Source organism: Crinia signifera, chromosome 8, assembly GCF_055691185.1.
Source record: "Crinia signifera chromosome 8, ASM5569118v1, whole genome shotgun sequence".
Classification (NCBI taxonomy): Eukaryota; Metazoa; Chordata; class Amphibia; order Anura; family Myobatrachidae; genus Crinia; species Crinia signifera.
In genome coordinates this window covers 97,952,737-97,965,018 of record NC_139224.1, presented here as the reverse complement: position 1 = coordinate 97,965,018, position 12,282 = coordinate 97,952,737, and the positions used below count along the sequence as shown (strand labels likewise).

Here is a 12,282-nt window from a genome sequence, read left to right as displayed (position 1 = left end):
CTCCGACCTTTTCATACCCCCACTATCCACGTCGGCGTGGAGTTGATTTTATATAGTGTGACGAGCCACCGAGCCCGAAGCATGGCAAGCGGACGCGCATTACTTCACAGGTATTACGCGCCCCCTTGCGGGGTGCGCTGCTCTCGCCACGCTTCGGGCTCATTGGCTCGCTGTGCTCGCCAAACTATATATAACATCAACTCCACGCCGACGTGGATAGTGGGGGTATGAAAAGGTCGGAGGACGCGTACCGCCGCCCCTCGCGGGCTTGCTGCGCTCGCCACGCTTCAGGTTGGCGTTCATCGTGGGGTGGCGTTAACAATGGGGGGGGGGGGGGGGCATTTCACATGTAAAATACCCATAAGGGTGGGTATACAATGAAAAATCTGGTCCATTGGCCCATTTAACATTGTTCCCTATGTAAAATCGCGTCGATGGACGCGATGTTTTAATTGTCGGGGAAAAGGATAAAAATAGCCCTGAAATCGCGTCGGTCGCGTCCATCGCATACCTTAAGTTCAGGTATGCGATCACCTATGACGGGCGCCGTGCTAGGAAACGAGTACCTTTTTAGACTAGTTACCTTGAAAGGCTTCAGCCCTTCTTCTTCCTCCTCCTCCTCTTCCTCCTCCTCCTCCTCCTCCTCCTCCTCCTCCTCCTCCAACTTTTCTGATCTCCTTAGGATCCACACCTCCAGTCCTTTTGCTGTGCCATCAACCGCTGCCTCTCCTCACTCCCAACTCTAAGGGTAGTATTCAATGCTCCAGCGAGCGCACAGCGTTTTGGATTCGCCATGCGCTCACTGTGATTCACTGTTGTCCACAATTCGCCGCGCTGCCACCCTATTCAACTCGTCAGGGGTTTGCTGCCCCTGAGGCGAAACTTGCCCAATACGGCGCACAGGCAGCAGGGGGACAGCGGCGGTGCATATGTAATGAAATAAAGAAAAAAAATAGCAAGATCCTGCAAATAATAAATAAACTGATTTTTAGACACCAAAAAATAAATTTTTATAAGTATACATAAAACATTTATATTATAAGTACACATTTCAGTTCACCAAAATAAGGTGTCGAATGCAAAACGGTGAAACTCTGCAAAAATTACGGTGAAAGCAATCTTAGCATTGAATACATTTTTGGCAAATTAGAGTAAAAACCCCATTGAAATACACCAAAGAATTGCGGCGACTATCAAACGGTGAATTGGCCGGCATTCCCTGTTACTCAATATCATTTTCGGAGAAAAAAATTCACAGTTTCGCTGAAAAACAGCCCAGTTTACCAAAAAAAACGGTGAATCAAGAGCATTGAATACTGCCCTAAGAGTTCTCATGTGCACCGGTCTTCCATCTCCTGACGTATCTGGCTCTGTCCATTGCATACTTGCTCCAGGGAACAAGCTTGCTTCATGCTAATTATCTCCCTAAGTTGTCGTCCTCTCCTCGTTCAGTAATATATTCTATATTACTTGCCAAAAATATAACAAAAACGTTTTGTTCCTTTGGAGACTCTTGCCTTGGCGGCACATATTAATATCTTCTTGCATCTTGCCCACTTCTGTGTTAGTGAAGTTCTTTATAGGACTTGTTGCTTTTTTTAATGCTCACACACAATATTGTTGCCTTCCTTTACTGTATGATATTCAGATTCACTATTTAATAAGTTTGTGTCCTCTCTTGCAGGAAGTCCAGTGGCATCGGTGGCGGTGGATCCTAGTGGCAGGCTGCTTGCCACAGGGCAGGAAGACTCCAGCTGCATGCTGTATGACATTAGAGGAGGCCGAATGGTGCAGAGTTATCATCCACACGCCAGTGATGTGCGCTCAGTCCGCTTCTCCCCTGGAGCTCACTACCTGCTCACTGGGTCTTATGACATGACGGTCAAAGTCAGTGACCTACAAGGTAGCCATGTCCATTTACATTTTACACATGCATTAATAATTTTATAGGAACAATTCAAACATTGGGGCAGATGTATTAAGCCTTAACAACAAGAGATAAATGCAAATGTGATAAGGAGAGATAAACGTCCAGCCAATCACTTGCTAACTGCCATGTTACAGGCTGTGCTTGAAAAAAGTCAGTAAGGAGCTGATTGGCTGGACGTTTATCTCTCCTTATCACACTGGCATTTATCTCTTGTTAAGGCTTAATACATCTGTCCCATTGCTTCAAACTGTTTCGTAAGGGTAACTATGACTAAAAATGACTTGGCTTTCCAGTGTTTCTGTAATATTACATGTTAAATAAGGGTAAATTGTCTAATGTTTTGTGAAAGTGCATTCTCAAAATATTCGCCCTCTTTTTAGAATTTTTTTTCCGTGGTATCAAAACTGGAGTAAGAGTACAACACGCAGTGGTATTTCAGTAAAAGATAATCAGAGCACTGTTATCTTGGGTTATCTCATTGGCAAGCAGTAAGACACTGTGGCTATAACCATATCAGTAGTAGAGAAGGTCCAGTTGTTTTATTTTAATTAAAAACTACATCAGAGGGGTCCGCAATATACTTTCTCCTTCATACTTCATGGCAGCCATTACATTGGGTTCATCCCTCTCTCCTCTCCAATTAGACAGGTAGTTTTTTCCCCTAGGATCCAGCCCCTTCCTCTATATAATCTGGCACCTCCCCCTAGACCGTAGTCTTTTTCCTGTCTCCTTCTGTCTGTGACAGGTAGTTAGTTAGAATTGTCTTATTTATTTTCCATTTTACCCGATAGGCTGGTTATGCTTACGGAGACCTGGGCGGTAAAGGCTGGCGGTGCCTTAAGCCTAAAGTGTGTCCGGTGGCCGGTGGCTAGGACAGCGTAAGAAACCCACAGCGCCTCTCCCCGCCTAAACATATGTGAGTATCACTTATCTGGCGGCTCCGGCGTGATCTCCGATGTCCGGGAACAGGCTCTGGCGTGCGGCTCAGAGTACGCCGGTCTTCCCCGGCAAGACACATTCAGGTGCCGTCAGTAGCGCGCGCGTCACTTCCGGCGGATGCACGCGGCGTGCGGGTCACGGCCGCGTGCGTTCCAGCTATGCGGAAGTGCGCGCCAGGCTGGCGCCGGCGGGGGGGGGACGCTGGCTGCTGAAGCAGCGGGTAGTTAAAAGGCGCCTGGTCGGTGTTACAGGCGCAAGGCGATAAAGCTGCAGAAGCTTTGTTGGATTATCTAACCGGAATTGTTGCCATGGAGGATGCCTCTCAGAAAGGGGTTACACCGCCGCCCAGGTAAGTCCTCTTATAGAGGACACGCTGTTTGAAATCCTTTTATCAGTCAGATAGTTAGTATCTTTTTTCTTGTTTTATAGTGTGCCTTCAGTGCCCAGAAAGAAAGTGGCTAAAACTAAGAATACTAAAGTCTGTCCAGGATGTGATAGAGCCTTTGTTGGAGAGACGGTGCTATGTTTAGAGTGTCTAACAAAAAAGGATGTTGGAATGAATATATCAGCCCAGCTAGCTGAGATGAGGGACTGGATGAAGAAAAACTTTATTTCCAAGGAGGAGTATGCAGGGAATAAGAGGTCCAGGTCCCAGACTAGCCTTGATAAGGATGACGGGGATGTGTCTGTACATGATGATGTGGACAAGGATGAGTCTGGTGGTTCATCAGCTGAGTCAGGCGAAGTATTGGAGGACGAGCGTCTATTTAACGTGGAGTTGGTAGAGGCAGTGCTTAAAAATCTTTATAGGACACTTAACTATAAACAGCCTGCAAAAACTGAGTTTGACGCATTGTTTGAGGATCGTTCCAAAAAAGGGAGATCTTTTCCAGTACATAAAGTTGTGAAGGATATCCTAGCTAAGGAATGGCAAGGTGTCGACAAAAGAGTAGGGTCGACTAAAAGAATTCAAAAGATGTTTCCCATTGAGGATGAAGAATTCATTAAGTGGTGTAATATACCGAAAGTCGACGCAGCAGTGTCAGAAGTGACGACTCGTACTACCATTCCCCTGGAGGATGGGGCGTCACTGAAGGACGCAATGGATAAAAAAATGGAGAGTGCTCTAAAAAGATTGCATATCTCCGCCTCAGTCTCGCTAAAGTCAGGTGTGGCCATGGCCTCCCTTTCCCGGGCACTCAGGATTTGGTGTTCTGCATTACAGGAAGACATACAGGAAAAGGTTTCCCGTGATCAAATTGGCAAGAGTCTTACCCAGGTTCAGCTGGCAGTAGACTATATGTGTGAGGCCTCCCTGGATGGTCTTGACTTTGCAGCAAAATCCCTGACATCAGGGTTGGTGGCCCGTAGGGCCTTATGGCTTAAGTCATGGGCAGCAGATTCCCATTCGAAGAACAAGCTAGCGACATTGCCCTATGAAGGTGCTTTCCTTTTCGGCAGTCGCTTGGATCAGATGATTCAAAGAATGTCAGGTGGTAAATCGGTCAGATTACCTCAGGACAGAAGAGGGAGGTTTGCCTCATATTCTTCCAGACAAGCATATAGACAGGCCAAATCCTACAGGCCGGGCAGGTCGGTCCGGGACAGATACGCCCAGGGGACGTCCAGAGCCTTTTTTCGGCAATACGTCAAGAAAAGAGGCGAAAGTTCGGGAGCCACACAAAAACAGTGACGGTGGTCCCATGGTGGAGCAGGCTCAGGTAGCGGGAAGGCTGTTGGGCTTCGCTCGCGTCTGGGAACAAACCGTCCGAGACAGATGGGTTCTGGAGGTAGTCAGGATTGGCTATCACCTGGAATTCATATCAAGGCCAAAAGTGGCAAAATTTTGTGTTTCAGAGATCCCAGTTTCGGAGATAGAAAGGGAAGCTCTAAATTTAAGTTTAAGGGGACTCATCGCATCAGGAGCAGTGGTGAGAGTCCCGGAGGAAGAGAAAGGAGCCGGTTTTTATTCTCGTCTCTTCATAGTCAGCAAGAGTTCTGGAGGTTACAGAACTATACTAGATTTAAGAAGATTAAACTTGCGCATAAAGAAAAGAAAGTTCCACATGGAGACTACAAAATCGATCCTGATGGGGTTGAAAAGAAACGATTTTATGGTCTCCATCGACCTAAAAGACGCCTACTTCCATATTCCCATTTCCCCAGACGACAGAAAGTATCTGAGATTCTGCATAGGTCACGATCATTTCCAGTTCACCTGTCTGCCCTTCGGCCTCACCTCGTCTCCAAGGGTCTTCACCAAGGTTCTAGTGGTGTTGATAGAAGAACTGAGGAAAAGGAAAGTCATGATATGGGCATATCTAGACGATCTGTTGATCGTGGCACCTTCAGAGGAAGAGGTGGTCACAGCAAGAGACTACACCATTCAGTTTCTTCAGGAACATGGGTGGCTATTAAACTGGGAGAAGAGCTGTCTAAAGCCCACACAGAGTCTCCAGTTTCTAGGGGTGCTGGTGGATACCGTGAGGTTTCAGGTGTCCTTGTCCACGAAGAGATGCGAGAAAATCCAGCAGCTAATCTCAATAATCTACGAGGAGGATCGCGTACCGCTCAGGTCAGCAATGAGTCTTTTGGGGATGATGGCGTCCACGGTGGACATAATCCCATGGGCCAGATGGAGGATGAGGCCGCTCCAGTGGTCCCTTCTAGGTTACTCGAAAAGACGAGTGCCGCTGGAAAGGAGGATAAAGATCTCAGAGGCAGTCAAAGAATCCTTAAGATGGTGGGAGGCCGATCAGCTACTACCAAGAAAGTCTTCGCTGGCAAGTCCCCGTTACAGGGTGATCACCACAGACGCCAGCGCCATGGGTTGGGGGGCTCATGGTCTGGGCAAGACATGTCAGGGTCTGTGGTCCCGGGACGAGTCAGAGTTCTCCTCCAATCACAGAGAACTAAGAGCCGTGTGGAAGGCAATAGAGTTCTTCAGCGAGGATATCCGAGGGGCGCACCTGCGCATTTTTTCGGACAACGCCACTACTGTCTCCTATGTCAACAGACAAGGAGGTACACGGAGTCACGTGCTCTTAGGAGAGGTGCGGAACATCATGTGTTGGTCCGAGGAAAACCTGTTGTCCATATCAGCGCTCCACGTTCTGGGGGAGGACAATCGGCTCGCAGATTATCTGAGCCGCACAAGCGTGGTTCCTGGCGAATGGGAACTGAAGGACTCAGTATTTCAAGAAATAGTGGAGCAATTCGGTCAACCGGAGGTGGATCTCATGGCTTCAGCAGTCAACAAGAGGTTGCCACAGTTCTACTCACGGTACCCGGCTTGGGGGTCGAGCGGAGTGGACGCCCTATCGCAGAGTTGGGAGTTTCACCTGGGGTATGTGTTCCCTCCAATCTCCCTCATTCACAGGACATTGTGGAAGGTCAGAACGGAGGGGGTCCAAGTCATAGCTATCCTACCCTACTGGCCCAGGAGGGCTTGGTTCCCCATGTTAGAGAGCATGGCGATGGCGGGTCCAGTGTTTCTTCCAGTGACTCAAGATCTGCTCAAGCAGGGCCCAGTCAATTGCCTAGAGCCTCACAAATTGAATTTAGCGGCCTGGAAATTGAAAGGCGACAACTAAGAGACAAAAATTTATCCCCAGAAGTCATTGAAGTACTTCTCCAAGCGAGGAAGAAAGTATCGTCAGAGATCTATTACAGAATATGGCGGGTGTTCGCAAAATGGTCCCAGGGCAAGTTCACCTTTCCCAAAGCAAACATTCCTCAAGTGTTACAGTTCCTTTGTGATGGGCTTAACAAAGGGCTGTCGGCTTCAACACTCAAGGTCCAGATTTCGGCACTGAGTGCGCTGCTAGACAGGAAACTAGCAGAACATAGCTTAATTAAAAGATTTTGTCAGGCTCTCAAGAAGATCCGGCCTAGAGTTAGGTCGATAATCCCCCAGTGGGATCTTAATTTGGTTTTGAATGGACTAATGGAGGCTCCGTTTGAGCCATTGGATAGAGCGAAGTTGAAGTTTCTAACATGGAAGATGTTATTTTTAGTTGCAATAACTTCAGCAAAAAGAGTGGGAGAGATTCATGCTCTGTGCATTAAAGAACAGTATTTGAAGATTTTCCCGGATCGGGTAGTGCTGAGGACGAGGCCGTCCTTTCTACCCAAGGTGGTTTCCTCATTTAATTTAAGTCAAGAAATAGTTTTGCCTTGTTTTTTCCAAAATCCTCTGACGAAGAAAGAGGAAAAATTGCATACCTTAGATGTCTTGAGAGCTATCAAGATATATCTACACAGGACTACGGGGTTCAGGAAGTCAGAAGCATTATTCGTGATTCCCCAGGGGGCAAAGAAAGGTTTGGCTCCGTCAAAACAGTCAATGTCAAGGTGGCTAAAGGAAGTAATTGCATTTACTTACAAGAAGGTGGGGCGTGAAATTCCCGAGGGTATTAAGGCTCACTCGACAAGGGCAATGGCGGTTTCCTGGGCGAGAGAGGCCAAAGTTTCGGCTAAGGAAATTTGTCAAGCAGCCACCTGGTCTTCCTTGCATACCTTCTCTAAGCATTATGCATTGGATGTTGCGGGCTCAAGCTTTGGAAGTGAAGTTCTTAAGCAAGTCTTGGCTTGAGGTATAGTATAACCCACCCTACTGCTTTGGTACATCCCAATGTAATGGCTGCCATGAAGTATGAAGGAGAAAGCAAGGATTATACTCACGATAATACCTTTTCTTCGGAATACTTCATGGCAGCCCAAAAATTTGTTGGCCCTCCCTATTTGTGTTTTTTCCCTAGGATCAGGACGGAGACAGTCAAAGACTACGGTCTAGGGGGAGGTGCCAGATTATATAGAGGAAGGGGCTGGATCCTAGGGGAAAAAACTACCTGTCTAATTGGAGAGGAGAGAGGGATGAACCCAATGTAATGGCTGCCATGAAGTATTCCGAAGAAAAGGTATTATCGTGAGTATAATCCTTGCTTTTGTTAAGTTTCTAATGTTAATACAAATCATTCATCTGAATTGTTGTTCACAAAGTCACTTACCTACAAATGTGACCAGACGTTTAGTCCCTGCCACATAATTTGATTTTAAGAAATGGTCCACGATACTACCGTCTAACACAAGTGGGACGCTGATGTACTTCCCACTGCTACTGCACTTCCACTATCAGACGTATTGGAGCTCCCTTGAATCTGACAAATCTTTCTTACCTGTTATTCTCCTCATTATTTGTATTGTATACTGGGATCATTCTGTTGCCAAATATAGGAAGACCTAATTCTGTTTATAGCAGATGCCTATTCTGTTGGCTACTGTACAATGCAGACTCTAATCTGGTGGCTAGTGTGCAAAGCAGACCTGCACTTTCCCCCATATGTTATAAAATAAACACTGCTTAGGAGAAAAGGCAATTGGAAGGCATTATTCACACTTTCTGTTCTGGCAATCAGTGTAAAGGTGCCCATACATGTTGCGATTATCGCATCCGTAAAAGTACACTTTTAAAGTACAAAACGCATCTCATGTGCGATAATCGCGCCGTGTACCTGCGGGGATGCGATGCGCGTCCCCGCAGGTACAATATTGTAAAGCACAAAAACGTATCTGCATGCAGTACTTTTTGTGCTTCATTGCATCGCATCAGTACAGGAGTACATGCGATGCGATGTCCATTAGTAGCGATCAACTTTTAAAAAAATCGCATCGCATCCCCCTACAAGTGCCAGAATCGCACAGCACATTTTAAAGCACAAAAAGTACAGCCCCATATCTCAAAGTGTATGGGCACCTTAAGTCTGCAGTACAATCACTTTAGACCTATACGACTGATCTTTTAGGCCTCAGTCACCCAGTCCATGGGCACAGCTGTGTTGTCCAATTTGTAGATATCATTTGAATGTTCTTTTAAGTCAATAAAACCGCTCTCAAAATTATTTTGAGAGGCTTATTTTCTACTTGTATAAATAGTTATTGCACTTTATCATGCAGATTTGCTTGTATATCTTAAAAAGGATTATGTGGACATGTAGGTGTTCAGTTAGTGGCTTGCGACTGCCAATAGCATAGACTTTTCCTTCCAATCCATGGATGTGTTTAATGAAAACTGATGTTAGGTAAAGCTGGCCATACACCTTAAGATTTATTGTCCAATCCGGCTGGTTGGAACAAAAATCTTGTACCTTATGGGAGCAAATGACAGTTGACCATTTGCTTTGAAATGCTGGAAAACAGACAAAAACTGTCATTCAAATATGATTCGATTATTGTGCCAACCAGCCAGATTGGGCAATAAATCTTTTAGCTTTACTGTAATTAATGGTGATATGTGCAGCCTTGCATTAGTACCACATAAACACTAATCAAAAAACCCTTGTACGTAGTTTGCAAATGTAAAAATGTTTTGACAAATATGCCACAGTCTATCATATACATGTATATTGGCACTTTTGTATAGGAGATATAGGCAAAAACATTTCCGTTTAAATACTCACCCCATGCCATTTATTATAATGCATATGAATGAGTTCAGCGTGACTTATTGGAATATGGTTAAATCAACCAGAAATATATTTAATGTTCTAGTTAAGTAACATCCCTTTAATATTTTGCTTTTTATTAGGTGATCTCACAAAACCTCTTCCGATCATTGAAGCTGGTGAGCACAAAGACAAGGTGATTCAGTGCCGATGGCACACTCAAGATCTTTCTTTCCTGTCCTCTTCCGCTGACAGAACTGTATCACTTTGGACTTACAATGCGTAGCCAGATACTTTTCAAGGTTTAGCTGGTTATCTTGAAGAGGCGGATATGGCATCTATGCGGCTGCCATGATCACGATTTACAGATGAATCCTTAAGCTGCAGAGAGGGTCGTTACTCAACACCTGCAACCCAAAACAAAAAAATAGTTCCACCATATTATCCATGAAAATAAAAGTGGACAAATGCAAAGGTGAAGTATAGTTACTCAAGCTTCAATTTAGCAGTGGATGAGATTCACTCTGGGCAAATCCTAGGTGTCCACTCTTACCTCCACAGTGAGAAGTGTGTCTTTCTTTTTTTTGTGCTTTATTTTTGCAAAAAAAGAAGCAAAGCGAAGACATTACATGATTGTGCTTTTTCAGCAAACTGCGCCGTCTGTCCAATCTCAAAGACTTCGTAAGGTTATATACTACCACAGATATCTCCAGAAAATTGTATTTTGTTTGTTTATGTATATCTTTTTTTTGTTTGTTTGTTTCGTTTACTTTGCCTTCTATTTCTGGAAGCAGAGGCATTAGCACAGTTACCCTTTGATAAAAAAATAATAGTATTGCACACTATTGCATGTACTACATTATGGAATTGTCAGTAGTAGGCCAATGGTTGAAATCTTGCCATTCATTTCTATAATTGGCATAAGGAAGTCCGTCAGTTAGATTCCGATAACGTTGCTCCTTATTGAGTGACTTATGGGGAGCACTCTTAGTCGACCATGCACATTTAGTGTGAGGGATAATTTGAGCACTTGTGGTTCTGTCACAAGTTGAAGTATTGTGGCAAGTACCAATGTCAAAGCTTTTGTGGCTATAGAACACATACCTTGATGAATAACTAAGGTTTTTCATTTGTTAGTTGTGAATCTCTTAAATTCTAAAATTTCCAAAGTAGAAATCCCATGTACAAGTGCCCACACTCAACAACGCTAGAAATTTTGTATATTAAGCATATACAGAAAACAAAAATTCTCTGCCATTATGTTCATGCAATCTAGGTACACACCTTGTCCAGTGCAATCTGAATTTCTAAAACTTGGAAAATCATACTTTTAAACAATCAGTTACTGATTTAGAATTGTGGGAATGCATTTAAAATGATTGCACCAAGAGAAAAAGTCTTTGTGCATGTGCACTTTAAGGGGAACACTACAGCTCAAGTGCATCTCTGCTGTCCATTTACCAAGAACAATTTTCCTTATGGATCTGTTACATAAGGCACTTACAGGTTACAGTGTGTTATATTTAGAAGTACATTTTCTTCTGTTGCCATAATAATGTTTTTAATATCAAACAGAAATTACAATGTTCATTTCTTCATATTTCAAGTCCCTTTCTAGAATAAACAGGTGACTTTATTCCACCAGAACACAACTGTTCCACCGTTTGCTACAAACGCTGGACACCATTCAGTAACCCTTTTTGTTTTTAGTCCACCTAGTTTTTTGGCTTTCAGAAGTCCGGTGACGTATGTACAGGTATTTACTCTTTATAGGCGAGCTCAAAAGAACAAATATACCACCATCATACAAAGCAAATTCAGATGCTCTACACTAATATCCAGTGCTGTATGCTGATTTTTATTGTAGGTGAAATGCTGCTAGAATTATCCAGTGATATTGTTGTCTTACAGTTTTAATAGATGCGATAAGCCAGATCGCTCTGCATACCCTCTGCTTGTTACGCGGCCAGTAATACATTGCACAGGCAGTGATGGGGTCAGTATAGTGTCACTGTGGCTCGTGATTACACTTGCAAACCACTTGGTGTCAGAGAGGGAGCATTGTGTAAATTACAGCATGGCACATTAGCATGAAACATTGAAACATTTCGTTTTGGTTTCCCTTTTTAATGCAAGACTAACTTGGATATTAAAGTATTGCACTTTTGTGTTGTGTAAAACCATTTTTTCTGCTGTATGGGACCAATTCCCACTGCCAGTAAGAGAGGTTTAAAGCTGTATCCACTAATGTAAATGCTAATATTCTTAGATTATTTTGTTCATATTGTATATTTTTTATTTTTGTTAAATTAAAAAAAAAAAAAAACCTAAATAAGATTTAGGAATGTTTTATTTATTTGATATAAAGTGGAATTACCATTTTTGTTCTTTTAACATACACAATTTTCTGTGCACTGTATGCAGATATTTTTTACCTATTTAATGTGGAAATGTTACTATGGAAATGTAACTGTGCTGCAGTATGAATAAAGACATCCAAGATTCATTATTTCAGTTGACAATTCTGATCACCTGTGTAGAAACTGAGAAAAACTAGCATAGGTAGTGATACCTGTTGGATAATTAACCTGACCTTGTTGCTGCAAAAGGGAAACCTTGCTATGTATACGTGTGCTTTATGCAGATATTAATGTATACAGATCTAGCCACACTCCTCACTGCTGCAGTCGCGCCATCCAGGTATCCTAGTTATACCATAAGAATGGCATGTTAAGGCGTAAGAAGAACCAAAACATTTAATTACAGATGGAGCCCGCTCTGTGTGTCCACCAGCGCACCATCCACAGGTATCTGGCGATCCAGTGGACGCGTGAGCAGCTCACATGCTCGTATATCCATTGCTGAAAAGTGTCCCTGTGCTCGTATATCCATTGCTGAAAAGTGTCCCTGTGCACATTAAAGTAAATACAGGTCCGGGGTCCCTTTTTTAATACAATAATAATGTGGATG

At 43.8% G+C, this 12,282-nt stretch overlaps 1 protein-coding gene across 4 annotated transcripts in view; it reads left to right on the top strand.

Moving 5' to 3' along the window:
- WDR47 (WD repeat domain 47) overlaps nt 1-11,826 on the top strand; it is a 61,350-nt gene extending 49,524 nt beyond the window's left edge. For all 4 annotated transcript variants that reach the window (XM_083156852.1, XM_083156850.1, XM_083156849.1 and 1 more), the window contains 2 exons: nt 1,685-1,903; nt 9,456-11,826. In XM_083156852.1, the coding sequence (XP_083012978.1) occupies nt 1,685-1,903; nt 9,456-9,598 (362 nt within the window). In that variant the 3' untranslated portion in view covers nt 9,599-11,826. The remainder of the gene's footprint in view (nt 1-1,684; nt 1,904-9,455) is intronic.
- The last annotated feature ends 456 nt before the right edge of the window (nt 11,827-12,282 follow it).